The 17,257-nt window shown below is 38.1% G+C and overlaps 1 protein-coding gene across 2 annotated transcripts in view; it reads right to left on the bottom strand.

Annotated features, from left to right (window-relative positions):
- Positions 1-10,840: 10,840 nt before the first annotated feature.
- The window catches only part of Sp3 (Sp3 transcription factor), a 41,765-nt gene continuing 35,348 nt past the window's right edge, over positions 10,841-17,257 (bottom strand). For both annotated transcript variants that reach the window (XM_051184471.1, XM_051184472.1), the window contains 2 exons: positions 13,694-13,890; positions 10,841-12,583 (listed from right to left, as the gene is read on the bottom strand). In XM_051184471.1, coding sequence (XP_051040428.1) covers positions 12,267-12,583; positions 13,694-13,890 — 514 coding nt within the window. In that variant the 3' untranslated portion in view covers positions 10,841-12,266. The remainder of the gene's footprint in view (positions 12,584-13,693; positions 13,891-17,257) is intronic.

Here is a 17,257-nt window from a genome sequence, read left to right as displayed (position 1 = left end):
CCTAATAATTACATTCTGTTAAATGGACACAGTAATGAACTCCCCTAAATGTTTCCTTTTGTAGCCATCAAAGAAGCTTCTTTTTGCAGGAAGTGGTGATGAATACAGAGATACACAACTGGTCAACATGCAGAGAATAAGAGACTGTGCAGTGCTCACCTCTAAACGCAACATCTGTATCACTATCCCTCCTCACAGCTCAAGAGTCAGCACAGGAGAGAGGGGCAGAGATTGTAAAAGCCAGAGGTAGCAGATGTCTCCAGTGAAACAGTCTCTTGACATGGCAATGCCATTACATACACGACCTCATAGCAGTTGTGGCTACATGTGCAAGACCTTTGCAAGACCAAGCCAAACAAAACCCCAGCATGGGTGGTAGAGGGGCTCATGAAGTCTCTAGCTGAGACTCTATTTATTAACAACTGATGGCTGTTGGGAAAGGGAAAGGCATTTTCTTTAAGAGTGTGGCTCACTCTCAAAAAAAAAAAAAATCAACCTCTTTTTGAGTGCGTGCGTGCGTGTGTGTGTGTGTGTGTGTGTGTGTGTGTGTGTGTGTTTAAAAGTTCAAGGTCATTCGCAACTACATAGCAAGTTGAGAGCCATCCTGGGATATGTGAGATCCTGTCTCACAAAACAGCCCCCCCCAACCTTCCCCACCCCCGCAACCATGGCATTCCTGCACTGAAATAATTTTCCATCCCTTTTCACTGCAGAGGAACAAGAACAGATTGATGTTTACTCGTTACATAATCCCCCTCCATTTGAAGAAATGTGACAAGAGACGTCATTGACTCCATTTCAAACTGTGTTACACAGACTACCATTGCCCTCTTGACACTTGGAGGTGGCAAAGCAGAAGAAGGTTCAGCAACATGGGCGTTCCTCAGTGACAGAGACACTGGAACCTCTCCCGAGACATCGTGCAGACTGATGCATCACAGGCGGGTGGTTAAAAGGAAGGGGTGACAGAGGGAGGAATCCTTGGGGAATCCTCTTCACTGGAAACCCCAAAAAGGCACCCCTGTCTCCTCCATTTCTTGACAAGTGACCACTGCAAAAACGATGAGCATCAAAACTGGTGGAATCAGTGTGACCTCTCAAGCCTTCATCTCCACTACCCTGGGGACATTATCAATTTGCAGGGCCATTTCTAGCATCTTGACCAGGAAAGGAGTAAATTAGTACACTTTCTTCAGAGCAGGGCAGACACACCCATACCTCCCGTTAGCTCACCAGGAGTAGTTTACCAACCCCCGGAAACTCTGTCTCCTGATGAAGGCAAGTGGGGCTCGTTTTAGCTTTGTCTTGACTGTAGCTTTCTTTCTAGCTCAGGATGCCAGCTGAGGCTCACCTTGGGCCAGTGCTCATCAGCGTCCTTCAGGACAGCTGCTGCCTCCACAGAGCACCACACATTCTGTGTGACAGCCCAAAGCCATTCAAAAAGAAGGCACTCACACACACCCCCCTGCAGTTTTTCTTTCTGAATTCCTGTGCTGAAGACAGAGGGAGTTCTCACTTAAAGCTGCATCGGGTAAGCCCCCAAAGGGCCAAACGCTTCCTTGGAAGGACAACACATAGTAGCCTGTCTTAGTCAATGTTCTGTTGCTATGAAGAGACCCCGTCACCAAGGCAACTCTCAAAAAGAAAATGTTTGATTAGGAGCTTGCTTGCAATCTCAGAGGGTTAGACCATTACCACCACCATGGTGGGAAGCAGACCGGCATGGCATTGGAGCAACAGCTGAAAACTTTATATCCTGACCAAAAGGCAAAAAGCAGAGAAAGACATTGAGTCTGACTGGGCTTTTGAAAGCTCAAAGCCCACCCCCACCCCCAGTGACACGCCTCCTGCAGCAAGGCCTCGCCTCCTACTCCTTCTAACCCTTCTCAAACAGCACCACTCCCTGGTGACTAAAGATTCAAATATACTAGACTACAGGGGGCATTCCCATTCAGACCACCACATAGCACTCTCATCAATCATGCAACATAGTTTTATTGACAGTTTTTTGTGCCAAAACAGGATGAGGAAACAGGACTAAGCAAAATAGAGACGCACGCTTTCCTGACAGAACTGGCATTACTTCTACCCCTGAACAAACGTCTTTTCATGGCAGGGTCTCTCTGATACCCCAGAATGTCCTTGAAGTCTGTGACACCATGCTGGCCTTGAACTTGAACGACTCTGGTCTCCGCTCTCAGACTGGGCCACCCGCCTCTTTAGCATCAGTAACTTCTGCTACTCCTCCTGGAAGCCTCCATAGACTTTCATTTGGTCTCAGTGGCCCCTTTCCTGTCTCCTGTAACATTCTGGGTGCCTCTAGCACTTTCTGAACGAAAAGGCAATTCCTTGTTCCCAAGATTTCAGAGGTACACTGTTAATTTTATGTCTCAAAATCTATGCCATTCTCATGTCATGTGTAAAGGACTATATATAATAACCCTCACAACATTTTAATTCTTAAGCTCTACTGAAAGTGAGGGAAATGGGTATTCAATGGACAAAATCAGGGGGAAATGAACTTGGTGTGATGGCACACTCCTATAATCTCAGTACTTAGGAAGGATTACAGCAGGTTGAAGCCCTGTTTGGGCTTCATAATGACTTGCAGGCCAGTTTGGGGGTTACAGATTGAGAGAGAGAGAGAGAGAGAGAAAGAGAGAGAGAGAGAGAGAGAGAGAGAGAACACAGAATCTTTAAAGTATGTCTCTATCACTCTAGATGGTAAATGTGGTTTGGTGCCATGAATTTGGTCTATGTCACTATAGCCCATTAAAACAGTGATAATTTTTTAATAAAACACTTCTCACTTTCTGTAAGAAGCTTTAAAAGAAGCTTTAAAGGGGAATGGGACAGCAGATAATGGGGAACAGACAGGCCCTGGCAATGCCTTGGTAGTCCCTGTCCTAGCTTTACTGTGGAGATCTCTAAGATGCTTATCATCTTCATCAGCTCACGTGTTCTGATGGTCAAAGGCCCAGTCTCCCTGCCACCAGACAGCCTTATGGCTCACCATATACCTTCTTCCTATGTCTTCGGGCATGTTGCTGAACTACTAGTTAAGAATGATTTTGCTAAGTGAACCCCATGAATTACGACCATTAAGGTACTAAGCCCCATGTTTAAAATTTGAAATGAAAACCAGGCCTGTAAATCATAGTGAAAGATACAAAACCACAGTGAAACTAGTGGGAGAAAAACCAACTGATCTGGCCAAGAAACCCCTCACATGCCTAGATCCTCAGAAATAGGCAGGTTTGCAAGAAATCACAGTACTTTTTTAAATTAATTAATTTTTAATTCAGAAAGTCTTTTCTGCACCCCCTCCATAGTCCTGTCCTCGAGTTTCCCAAACCCACTAGCCATCTGTGCTGTCCAGGTGTTTATTATCTTGAGCTCTTGACAAAAAGGAAACAAAGTTTCCAGGGCAGTGTGTATCATCTGCTAAGTAGTGACCAACAACAAAAGCCATTTGCATGTCTCCAAATAGAGCCGATTTGCACAAGATACAATAAAATGAGTTACTGAGGTTTGCCTCTCCAGAACTACCCATTTCACAAAATAATTCAAAAGCAGGTGGAGAATCACCTACTGCTAATGATAAGAAACACAAAGAGGCATCACCGGTTCAGTGGGTTCCTTCGAGAAGTGGTTTCCTCTGTATTTCTTCCTCAAGGTTTAGTGCTTACCTTGTTAATAGTACCTTTTAATGCCTGAGAACTACTTGAGTTATTTTGAAGGAGAAAAAAAAATCAGCATGTATTTATAACAAAAAGTGTAGACACTGATGTTGTAATTATGTCATCATAAAGAGTATTGTAAAAGACAGCTTGCCTAAAAACATGGAGGAAATGATTTGGGGAAATTGTCAGGGACAGCAATTTGGTAGTTGGAAAATAATTTCTGCAGCAAGCAATGTGCTCTGCTTACCCAAACCATAGAGAAAATGTAATTAACAGGGAGAATGGAAATGATTGTGGGCTTCACAAAGAAAAAGTGGGTAAGGGCTTTTCCTGACTGTGACCTTCTCCTGTTTCAAGTGTCAGCATAGAGACACAGCAGCATGAAAGCAAGACAGGGCTGTCCAGACTCCTCCTGGCCACCTAGGGTTCGACCCTGAAAATGGGGGCTGGCAATGTTGATACTTTACCCCTTTGATCGAATCCGAATTAATATGCAAGTACCGAAGAAAATAAACCTACCATTAACATAGAGAAACAGATTGCTTTTCAAACAAAATATGAATCTGCCATCAGAGATATAACGTGCTAGGGAAATCCAGATTATCATTTCCTCTGCTCAGAATTTATGTCTTCATAAAGCTCAAATTTTACTTGAGATTTCCAGCTAACACAAGAATATAGTCTTGGTCTCAAGAATATTAAAATTAAGTGTAACTTGGCTGTACAAGTTTTTGTTTGCCCCACCCACCCAGGTCAAGCTCACCAAGGGTAGGTAGCCGAGGTGACATGAACACATGTGAGGACCACAGAGTCCTAGCTGCCTTCTTGCAAACTAAGAGCTAGAGACATGGATGAGCGCCACACCTCGTCCAGCTGAGCAAGCCCAAGAACACAACTGTTCTTTGCTTTGAGCTCAGTCTGGCACTTACAATTAACTCCTGGTGTTTCCTGGTGGAACATGCATGGACTGAGAACAGACCCACTCTCCAATCAGTAGCTGATAGTTCCAGAAGACATTTTGCTGGCTGGAGCTACCTTTCTGGTGGTAAAAGAAGTGATTCAAATGGGAAGAATATAGCAGGTGCAGGGCCAAAGCTCACATCTAGGGATCCAGAAAAAAAAAAAATCTTTTCGTTCTTTCTTATTTTTTTATTTAGGTTTTTCAAGACAGAGTTTCTCTGTAACATTTCTGGCTTTGTAAACCAGGCTGGCCTCAAACTCACAGAGATCCACCTGCCTCTGCCTCCCAAGTGCTAGGATTAAAGGCATGTGCCACCACTGTCTGGATTGCAAAAGTTTGAAACAGGAATCCAAATAAATACTTGCACACCAATATACATAGCAGCCATACTCACGATGACAAAAAAAGGTGGAAACAACCCAAATTTCTATCAACTAGTGAGTGGGTAAACAAAATATGGCATTTAATTGTTCGAATTTGAATACATAACACCTCCACAGACTCTCGTTTTAAACGCCTAGTCACCCGTTAGAAGTGCTGCTCTGGAGGCTGTGAAGACCTCAGGAAGGGCAGCTTAGCTGGGAGTAGGTCACTGAGGGTAGGTAGTTCCACAGAAAAGCCACCCGCGCTGGACACCCTGAGTTTCAGCAGGTTTCTGTGGTCTGTGGTTTTAGAAACAAGAAGGCCACAGCTGACATTAGCATTTTCAATGGAATATTGGGCAGAAACCAGAAGGTATATAGTGCCTTGTTAAGACTGAGAGAAGTGGAGAGTAATTCTTCTGAAAACTGGCCATGATGCTGAAGTGATCCCACCAGCAAACCTCACCTAGCTAGCTAGCTGCGTTCTGGTAGGGCAGCAGGAACCTGAGGCGGAAGCAAGCTTCATAAATATATAAATAAATAAATGTCAGCATCCTGTTGCTACTGATTTTTAAAAGTTCGGTGATGAGCTTGACAGTAGCTCTTCTACAGCCTGCCTGGCAACCGAAAACACAATCCTGTTCATTTCTGCCTGCTCTTAGGGATACATTAAGTGAGGGATTTTAACTTGCAGACTGCTTTGCAAGTAGCTCTCAAGAGTTGTGGGGAAAGCTTCAAGAACAAGAGTGATTACAATGGATTGGAACCAAAAGCCCACAGCTTCAAGTCATGTAGGCTCTTCCTGCTGGCAGCAAAGTGCCACCTGTGGCAATTCTAGGTTGACAAGAGATCTAGCAGCAACAGTACTTGAGGGTCAAGCCCACCACCAGCTCCCAGCACATTCTGTGCTGCTGGCCTCCTCCATGATATGGTTAACTCTTCTCTAACCTCTCAGCCTCCACCCACCCCCACCCCAAACCTCAAGTCTAGAACACACAAAAATGTCTTAGAAAACCTATCCTTTTCCTTCTATCAGAAAAAGGAGGCATCTTACAGAGCCCAAGTGACACGTCTTTGGTTTGGGTGGCATTTACACCTGCTGACCTTCTACTTTGCATCTTGCAGTATCTTGAAAGGTAGATTCCCTTTTCCTCTTTACCAGCTGATTAAGAAGTAGGCTTGTTGCAGCTTTATGGTTTCTATTTCAGGGCTGACTCACTGACTTCCAATAAAGAGTAGTTTAGGTTTTGGCCAGTAACAACATAAACCCGATGAGCAATTTTTTGGGTATTGTTTCTTGCTGAATTTGACCTATCAAGTAACTCTCAAGTTCAACACCAGAGTGTAAACAAGGAAGGCCCTGTTTTTTGTGTGTGAATGTCATAAAAGGTTTACTAGGTGTCCTCATGAACTGTGCCAAGCAAGCAGCCGCAGGGCTACACTTAGTCTTTCTCGTGCTTGGGGGTAGACATTCCAGATGCCACATCTGTGGACACTTAGCAGAGTTATGCTATAACTCTTAAAGGATCATGTTCAAGGAGGGAAACAAAAACTAGCCTTTCCTACCTTTTTTTTAAATAGAGACTGCTGTTATAATGAACCAAGCACATGAAACAAGAGAAACCACACAGTTCTGTTGAAGTCAGAGAGTAATTGTAGTCATGTCATTAGCCTCTAACAAGAACGCTTAGAAATCATGCAATCATTATCGTTTTATCCTAAGTGCTGAGTATACAATAGGCTCTCAAATGTCAGTTGAAGGAGGGATGTCATCAGACCTACAATTTCTATGATACTGGAGCTACTTGTTTAGGACTAACTCAGAAAACATTTGGTCCATAATTCCCTACCTATCCACCTAAGCCAGTCCACCTATCCCAGTGGAACAGGTAAGGTTTCATGTGGAGGAACTAAGTAGATGGTGGCCTAAGAATCCCTACAATAGGCCTGTATGTTACATGTTTACTTTTTAATGATGGCGATCCTGTTACCCTTTCTATGGATGAAAATGTTTTTTAAGAAGGTAAAACATCTGTAGAGTAGCATGGATTTAGTAGACAAAAAGTGGGAAGTTGGGAAAAGAGACATACTTTTCCCTCAGCACTTTTTTTTAAAGCACTCTCTCGTGTGTGTGTGTGTGTGTGTGTGTGTGTGTGTGTGTGTGTGTGTGTTATGAAAGTGTACCACATGTGGCAGTGCAATGAGGTCTTACCAGAGTGCTGAAATCCCAGAAACTGCAATTACAGATTGTTATGGCAGCTATGTGGGTGCTGGGAATTGAATGAGGGTCCTCTCCAAGAACAGCCAATGCTCTTAGCATCATTCCTCTAGTACATTAAAACAAGATTGCTACATCAAACATACAGTTAATAAAACATGCTATCTGAAAGCAGAACTTCCAGCTTTAAGGGCTGGAGATGTAGCTCAGCAGTAAAATACTCATGTAGTATATTCAAGGTTTTAATTATTTAAGTACCACAAAATATGAAAATTTAGTCTCACTGTACAGCCCTAGCTGGCCTTGAACTCAGATGTCTTGAAGTACAACTTTAAAAAAAAACATACTATGAAGAATGTCTTTCAAATTCCCATGAATATTAATTGCTTAATGGGTAGTAGTGTAATTTCACTTTATTTGCTCAGTACTCAAGGGTTTCCCCAGTATTAAAATTCAGCTCCTGTTAAGTCTATTCTGTCCTTGTTTCCACTCTTCCCACACCCTCAAATGACTGACAGGTCATTTTAGCCACTCAACTACTCACTGAGTAGGCTGCTCTGCAGCTTAAGGTTAGCATCCTTTCTTTTCACTGTGGTGTATGATGTTCGACACCATCTTGACACCTACAGTGTCTGTCTTGGCTGTTCTCCCAACCCCACCACTTCCTAGAATGTGCTCATTTACCAAGGTTTAGTTTAGTCCTCAGCTTAAAATCAATGTTTTAAAATTCTGGGCTTGGATGAATTCATCTTTTCTGGAGAACAGGAATCATTAATTTTTCCCACAGCACTTTACAAATGCAACAAATACGTAAGTCAATGATTTTCTATGTAAATATGAGCAAGGTAAGAGGTCAATCAATCTCTTTAACCTTAACAATAAAAGTAAGCCACTAACATCAAATTCTGTTCCCAGGGTATCAACTATCTGGTTTCAGGCTGTTACACAAGACTCACTACTCATTCTTAGCAATGAGTTTTAAGCACACTAGTCTATTTACTCTGAAAATATTTACCAACCTCATAAAGTTTTAATTGTAGTAGTATATAGGATGTCAACTTTAAAACCAAAATTCCAAAATGCTAACTCAAATATTAAATATAATGAAACAAAAACTTAGGAAATCTGAGGCAGTTATAGGATCTAAACTACAATTAGAATCTGAAAGGAATGCCTATTACTTATTTTCCCCACAAGATACTGCTTTATTTTTTTAAACTGGGTTGTTTGTATTTTTGGGGTGGCTTATAAAAGTATAAAATCTTTCCAGGCAAACAATAAATATGTAAAATACAAGGAACAGCTGCTACTATTTTCATCTTACATAAAACCTCTACATGTTTTCCTGATGAGTTTTAAATGATTATAACAAAGGTTATATAACAACCTAATGAGCTGCCAAACACACACACACACACACAAGAAAAAAAAAAAAAAAAAAAAAAAAAAAAAAAACGAACCACATCTAGTCAAGGATGAAGCCAGTCAAATGTACTTTTAAAAAATATTTTCCAGGTGTCTAGATGACTCAGCAGTTAAGAGCACTGGCTGCTTTTCTTGAGGACTTAGGTTTGATTCCCAGCATCTGTATGTTGGCTCCCAATTGTAACTCAAGTCCCAGGGGATCTAACACCCTCTTCTGGCCTCCTTGAGTACCAGGCATACAAGTGATACAAACATACACATACACATACAAAACACACATACACATAAAACAAAAATAGTATTCAAAATCCTTTTTCCACTGCCGTTGATGCCTGCACTGGGGGGCAGAGGCAGGCGGATCTCTGAGTTCGAGGCCAGTCTGGTCTGATAAAAACTTTTTTCTTTTGACATGTCATTGCAAGGACACAACTGTGACAGCAGTGGAGCTGATTCTCCCTCAGCCTCTACATGGTTTCTGAGCCTGGAACTAAACTCAGGTTGCTTGGCTTGTGTAGCAAGCACCTTAATGTACCGAGTCACCTCACTGGTCCCAAAGTTTGACAGGTATCCAGCTTACCTAACATGTAGGGGCTTTGTTTTGATTTGATTTTTCGAGACAGGTTTGTTTCTCTGTGTAGTTTTGTAGATCCAACTGCTACTGGGATTAAAGTCGTGTGCTGCCACCACCAAACTCTAACATGTAGTTTCAAATATATTAAAGCATTTTCACTATTTTGAAGGCCAATGTACATCTCCTTTTAAAGCACTGAGTGGTTTCAGCACAGTAGACTTCTAGCTCATTAGATGTATACTAGTTAATTACCTGCATATAAATACAATGTGCACTAACTCTAGTCATTAAAAAAACTAAACAAAACTATTAAAGGATGTACAGTGAGAACTATTCCTATCCACTAACACAGATTTTATAACCATGGAATACGGCTTCAAAGCAACTCCTCAAATACTGTTTCCAAAATATCCAACATTCAAAGAATATAAAAACAGAAATACTTACAATCATTACAGTAGAGGACAAGTATTTTCATCTGTTAAGCAAAAATTTAAATGTCCATACTTTCCAAGGCCATTAATAACCTTTCCTCAGTGCATTCAGTATCTACAAAATACTTGGAAATTCCTGGATCAAAGCACTGGAAACTCACTGTCAATGTCCAATTACTTAAAAACATCTTGGTGCTAGGGGCAATTCAGTCAGCAAAGTGCTTACCATATATAATTGTGAGGACTCAAACTCAAGTCTGAGTCCCCAGGTATGGTGGTTCCCCATACCAGGGAGGTAGGAACTCTGCCCCCTTGAGGTTAGGTGGCCACTCAGCCTAACCTAATTGGGGAATTCTGAGGTTAACCTCCGTATACCCTCACCCACCTCATATATATATACAACCAACACACACAACACACATACACACACACCCTACCTTCTAACTCAGTAGATGATGTCTGGTTCAAGCAAGCAATTTCTACTGACAATATTAACAGAAAATTATTCTAATTCTTTTTCAAATTCTAATCTTCAAATAATTGGTTTCTAGTAAATTACAAGTGACAGTTCCTCTTTCACATCCTAAGTTTAAGCCTCACTTAGAAAAACATGATTACTGTGTGTTCATAGTTGACTTAGGCACTAGAAATTACAAGTAACAGTGTCAAGTTGGGCCAGGACAACAGACATGGAAACACCACTAAATTGTACACACAAAGAAATACTCTATTGCCTTCTTCCATTCCTACCACCCTTCCTCTATAACTGAGGTTCACACATACTCAAAACCTTTTGAATGGCTCCTGCCTACCATGATTACCACAGCTTGTCTATGCTATCATTTTGAGGAATAGTTATGTAAATTCAGAACTCTATAAGTCAAAATACTTCCCACTGCTTTGAAAAGGGAAACAGTTTGCAAACTGATGTTGATAAAATTAATACAAATCAATGTGAGCTAAGAAGGTAGGCTTTTTTCAAGTTATATTTAATAAATTCATTTTAAGTGAAAAATTAAGTTGCCAGCACCTCTATACACCTCTTTTTAAGTAAATATATTTGTTTACAATCCCAGCATCTGAAATCAAGAGTTTTAAAAATAAAAGGCTAAAGGAAAAAAAAAGCCAGACTTTCTTATCCATACCACTGCAGTTATTTTAAATCCATTTGACTACAACAAACTCAAAAGAAAAAAAAAATAGTGTTTTATTAACTACCACACTGTTATAATACACTTTAAACGTACAATAAGGTAGCCTTTAAATCTGAGGTGGTCTTAAAGATAACAAATGAACAGAATCCAACTTCTTGAAATAGGTGAACTGCTGCAGTTATAGGTACATTTAGGAAAATTGTAGAGCTCTTACAAGACCAGCAATGTAATTTTATTTTGTACATTTTTAATTGAAAATATAAACAATAATTAAAAAACAAAAAGAAAATACAGCATAATAAAAAACATACATTTCTCAATTAGATGTATTGGATACATATAAATTTTAAGGGAAGAAGCAAAAAAAGGAAAATGGATGATATTTAAGTGCAGACTATCTAGACAAAAAATTAAAAAATATCATAAAGCTTCTAGTTTCTATGACTAATATCCATATGGTTGGAGTATCGTCACTGTGGAAGTGATTTTGTTATGTTTGCATATGTTATACTTTATTGGTAATTTACACAATGGCTTTTAAGGCCCTGGCAGACATATCTTTTTTGGAAACAAGATTGAATTTTAAAAAAAGAAAAGAAAAAAAAAAAAAAATCACTGCTAAGACGCAATACACCTTATTATTATTATTATTTTGGTCCTCCAAACTTCAGGAAAAGGGGTAATTCACTATAACATTTCTTACCACCCAAATGCTTCAACCTACACATTTTAAACTTTTTAAAAACATCGGTTATATTGCCCAACTTCATTATTGAAAGAATATTAACAGACATTATTTTGGCAAATTAAATCTTAAACATGGCTTTTTCAACAGGATTTAAAAGGTGACTATCCCCTAAAGTTCCATGTTAAAATGTAGTTTTCAAAATCTTACAAGAGTAATGCTTAAAATATTGTACAGTTAACCTAATTAAAATAATTAGCTTCAAAATGACAAATTGATAAGCTAAGTAAAGCCTACACTATGTAACATTTGCTTGGAAACTTGATTTGTCAGTTATGCATAATAAAAATTCCAGTCATCAAGAAAATTACAAAAATTTATCATAACATGATTTCTTTCACCCACCAACTTTTTTTTATCTTACAATAGATAAATACCAACAGTTTCTCATTTTTACACTAAACCACACAGGATTGATGCATTTGGTTAGACTACCATTCGCATTGTTAAATTCAATTTTCTCTTTATATAACTTGGTAAAATTTCATTTCTTCTAGATTCCAAAAGTACCTACAAAACCCATGCAATTTTACCATTTTTAATATACTATGGAATATCATACAAAGTAAGGCATTTCAGTGTCATGTATAACCAAGTTACTGTCAATCCAAAAATTTTTGCACATCAATAAAAAGATATCTAAGAACTTAGGAACAATATTCTTCTCACTACTGTATAAAAATAACCACAATGAATAAGTATTTGTGTAATATTTACTCCATTGTCTCATTTCCAGAAACTGTGACAAGCTGTAAAGGTATCTCAGTGTTGGTAAGGATGTCTTGATTGCTGGTGGCAGAAGTATTGACAGTTCCTATCCCTGAAACAGACCCCTGTTGAATATTTGCAAGGATAAGTGTTGTTCCTCCTGCAGTAATCAAGGTATCATCTCTCCCAGCTTCCACAGATGCCAGCACTGTACTGCTAGAGTGAATAACTTTTTTATTTTGATGTGTTTTAATATGTTTGGCAAGGTGGTCACTTCTCATAAAACGTTTTGAACATTCTGGACAAACAAACTTCTTCTCACCTGTGAAGAAAAATTAAATTGCTTAGTTTTAAAATTCCACTTTTACAGATTAGTGTCAGTCTCTCCTAAAACAGGTCTAATGGAACTGCACTAGCCTCATGAGCTGCCCCACTAAGATTTCCCTTGAGGAAATAATTCTACCCAAATATTTGGCATTCTTTTTCCCCCCTCTAAGTCATGGCTTTTCTGTGTGGCCAGCCCTGACTGTTCTGGAACTCACTATGTATATCAGGCTGGTCTTGAACTCAAGAAATCTGCCTACCTCTGCCTCCCAAATGCTAGGATTAAAGATGTGCTCCAAGACTGCCCAACTGGATGTCAAAACAAATTGTGCTATCTTATGAGTTCAAGTTCCCTCTTTAATCTATACCCATTTAGGTGATCAAATATTTGATCATATTCTTTTTTCCTCTACATACATTATTCGTTTTCACAACCTACTGAGGAAATTCCACTGGAAGAAAATTCTGTTGGGGGCCATTTTAGGGTCTACACTCCAACTGCTCAATGCTACTATGTCTAGAACTTTCTCTCCTGAGCATATTCAACAAATTTTAACAGAAAGTCCGGCTAGTCATATACTGTTAATTTCAAAGAGATTAATCTTATCTTCTAACAAGAAACAGAACTAAAACAAGCAGATCATTTAATGTGCATATACTGCCTCAAATGCCAATGTCACCTTCTATGACATTCAAAGCCAAACTAATATTGCTTAACAAAATAGAAAACTGCAAGTAGTCCTAATGTATTAGACTTCAAAATTCATTGAACAGAGCAAACAGTAAAATGTGCTTTACGATATTCGAATGTCAATGAAAGCTAACATAAAAACTATCAAGAAAATCTATACTAGCTTGTTCTACAGGCTTAAATTAGTATTGCTGAGGGAGGATATTTTTATCTAATTAATCCACTTTAAAGATTTGATCAAGTAAGGTATACGGAAAAAAATGTCTAGTATGTCTGATAGCCTATAATTCATCTTGACTGTTAAAAGCAACTATGGAATAGGGATGCAGCTCAATGTGTTTTGAGTACACATATGGGTTTAATTCCAAACAAAGAGAGGAAGGGAAGAGGGGGGAAAAACATAAAAATATTAGTAACCTGTATGTGTTCTTCTGTGCCTTTGTAATTCATCACTTCGTGTAAATCTTTTGCCACAGAACATCCAGTTACAAATAAAAGGGCGCTCTCCAGAATGCCAACGTAGATGCGCTCTCAAATGCGAGGTTTTCCCATAGACTTTACCACATCCTGGTATATGACAAATGTGTTGCTTCTTCTTTCCCAGATTGGTACCTCTAAAAAACACACACAGAATAATATATATTTATATTAAAGCATTCAAACCATTTATATCATATAGTTTCTTGAGTTTCAAAAAGAAGATATTATCACCAAGAGAACAATCAGAAATCAAAACCATTTTAAATCTATTTAAGTGAAAATTTGTATATTTTAAATATACAGGTTTAATGTCTTAATATCATTCAAAAACTGAACTGTTGTCTGAATAGAATTATGTTCAATAATGATTAACTAAAAGAACACTTCATACACAAAGAATACAGAATAAAGCTATTAACTATCCCATCAGAATCGTTCGCAAATACTATGAACAGGACCAATTCAATTAACAGTACAGGAAGCTAGTTTTATTCAAAGCCATGATGTCAGATAATTTTTATAATTTATTACCCAAAGAATAATGTACAGAAACTCATCACAGGTACAATTAAAAGGCAGATAGACAGCTTAAGCAGGTTTTAAATTAACATGATTTAAGAACATGTAAGTATTTGAATGGTTACACCCTGACATACACTTGACTTGTGATCCATGTTTTTTTAAAAAATCTAGCTAAAGCTATGTTCTTAATTCTCCTGGTATCTCACACAACAAATACAAATCAAAATTTTTACTGTTAAAATCCTCCCTCCCATAAAACATGCAGACACCCAAAATTATTTACAAGAGATATAACAAAATACCATTTTCTCCACAGTGCAAATTTTTACATTATATTTAAGTATTTGATACAAAGGACAGTTTGGGAGATGTTCTCAGATGAGTGAACAGAGGCATCTTATTAGTCTAAGCAAGAAGAAACCTTTTTTAATCCACAACAGTATTTCAATAGCATTAAGCACTACAAAAACATTTCTTGAGAACAAAAATTAGGATTGTTACTGAATATTTTTAAAGCATGATTTTTTTTTTTTTTTTGGACATAATAACAAAACCATACTGTATAAGCTTCACAATGTTTCTCTAAGATTAAAAAAAGGCACCTTTATCCCACCCCAACTCCCCTCCTCCCTCAATCTCAACCTAAGTGTAGCCTGTAAACCTTTCACAACTACTAAAATCCTCCTGTATACAATATACCTATCGTTTTTCAAATTTCCCCCACATTTATATTTTAATGTACTCACACTCAGTAGCATGTGAAATTGCCATAGGACAAACAGTGCTAAACGGTGCAGTGCTGGCTGTTAGATGCCATAGGTGTTCTGAACAGGGAGACATCAATGTGGGCTCCAGTAGTTAGAGAAGGCTTCGTGGAGGAGGTGGGTAGGATTTAGATAGAAAGGAGGGAAGGCATTCCAGGCAGAGGAATAGCATAAGTAAAGACAAGGAGGAATCATGCTGTTGTCTCAAGGGCAAGGATGTCATAATCTAACACATTCTAGTTCCTGCTCCAGTCCACCCCCAATTTCTAAGTCTCTTTAAAGAGCTGAGTTGAGAAAAAAAAAAACACAGGTTTTTCCTGGCTCATTTTCAATGCCCAAGTCTTGTTTCCATTTAATTTAGCTTTTGAAAATTTGCTTTATTCCTAAATAGATTTAAGAGAAAGAACAATGTTTTTATTGGTATTAATATTGCGTTCACCATAGCAATTTCACAGGAAACCCAACTCAGTTCACTCATGACTTCACATTCCTTTGTTAAGGGTACCACTTTGGTGAACTAATGTGATTTTATAAACTTAAAAGTGTAATTTGAAAAACTTAGCAAAATTTTAGTCTGTGAGTACCAACAAAATACAAGATTAACACATGAACAGCAACAAACACAGGTTCTCAGAAAACTGAGAAAATGGTAGGGAAAGATTTTTTCCATGGGGGGGGGGGGGATCAAGCTGCATCAATTGTATTATAATTTAAGGTAAATGCTTAGCTTGCTGAGGTCCAAGTTAGTGCTTAAGGAAATCTAACCCAAGGTAAGATCTAGATAGACCAGATTTATTCATGGCCATATGAAGAAAAAGAAAGGGCTCTTAAGTGTTTTCATCTTGGATACACTAATGACCATTACACAACCCCATGTAACTCGCAATTTTCAATTTCTGCTTCTAAGTGCCTAAACTTGTGCCCAATAATTCAAAGATAAGATAATGACATAGAATAAAACCAAATTCTGGACAAAATTAAGGGAAGTTAAATAACTACAGCCTCTTTTGCTTATGGTGGCAAAAACACAAGCTGAAATGCTGACAAAACAAACTTGGTAAAATAACTTAATGGATTGATGCTTAATTCATGCAAAACCCATGTAACAATAATACCTTTAGATCACTTTGCATTATTATAACTGTTTCTTCAACTAGTCTCTAAAGACTGGTTCTGCTACATAAAGACCGCCTAACTGGCTAACCATTTTAATTTTTTTTTTTTTTAATTTAAACCTATTATTTTTTATGTGTGAGTGCTTTTTCTGTATGTATGTCTGTATGCCACAAGCATGCTGTGCCCATGGAGGCCAAAAGGTCCTGGATCCCCTGGCACTCCATGGATATTTGTAAGTTGCCTTATCATTGTTGGGATCTGAACCTGGGCCCTCTGGAAGAACAGCCAATGATCTTCAACTACTGAGACATCTATCTCTCCAGCTCCTGAAATTTTCTTTTATAGCTTGCTCAAAAAAGTAAACAAAACAGCTTTCTAAAGATGAATAAAATTAGTTTTCTACAAACAAATGCTATCTTGCCTGTTTATGTATATATTTCAAAAATGACTAAGAAAAAAAGGCCAATATTCTACTCAAAAAAAAATTTTTGCAGAATGTTCTTAGATTTACTATTTATATTAATGCTTCTAATAACTAGTTATTTATACAAGTCTACTGCATAGAAACCTGTTGAATTTTGTTCAACTCAAACTTAAGAAACTACTAGTGATTTGTATTGCTTAGAATAAATAAGCTACTAAAAAGAATGAAGTAAAAAAAAAATCTATGAGAACTACTTGTTATAATTTCTGTCACAGGTAAAATCTTTAGTATCTAAAAGACTTTTTTTTGTTTGATACTTGTAAGTGAATTCCTTAACTAATAAAATGCATTGTGCAGACAGACCACCAACAGTAAGAGCAAATGTAGAAACTGAGAAAAAATACTTGTACATGTGAAAGTTCACATAAATTAACAGTTTCACAAGACGGACAATTCACAAAATAAATTTTATAAAATTAACTACTGAATATGTTCAACTTTACCAAGCAATAAAACAAACTAAAATAAATGAACTATTTCTTGCCTATCAAACTTTAAAAGGTTTTTTAAAAAGAAGTTGGTCAGCACATGGGAACACAGACACCCTGAGACAGTGCTGGTGTAAGTGGAGAAAGCAATACAGCTTTTTAGCAGACAATTCCATTGACCCAGCAA

Source organism: Phodopus roborovskii, unplaced genomic scaffold (genome assembly GCF_943737965.1).
Source record: "Phodopus roborovskii unplaced genomic scaffold, PHOROB, whole genome shotgun sequence".
Lineage (NCBI taxonomy): Eukaryota > Metazoa > Chordata > Mammalia > Rodentia > Cricetidae > Phodopus > Phodopus roborovskii.
Note: the sequence above shows the minus strand (reverse complement) of the source record. Positions and strands in the feature narration are given on the sequence as shown.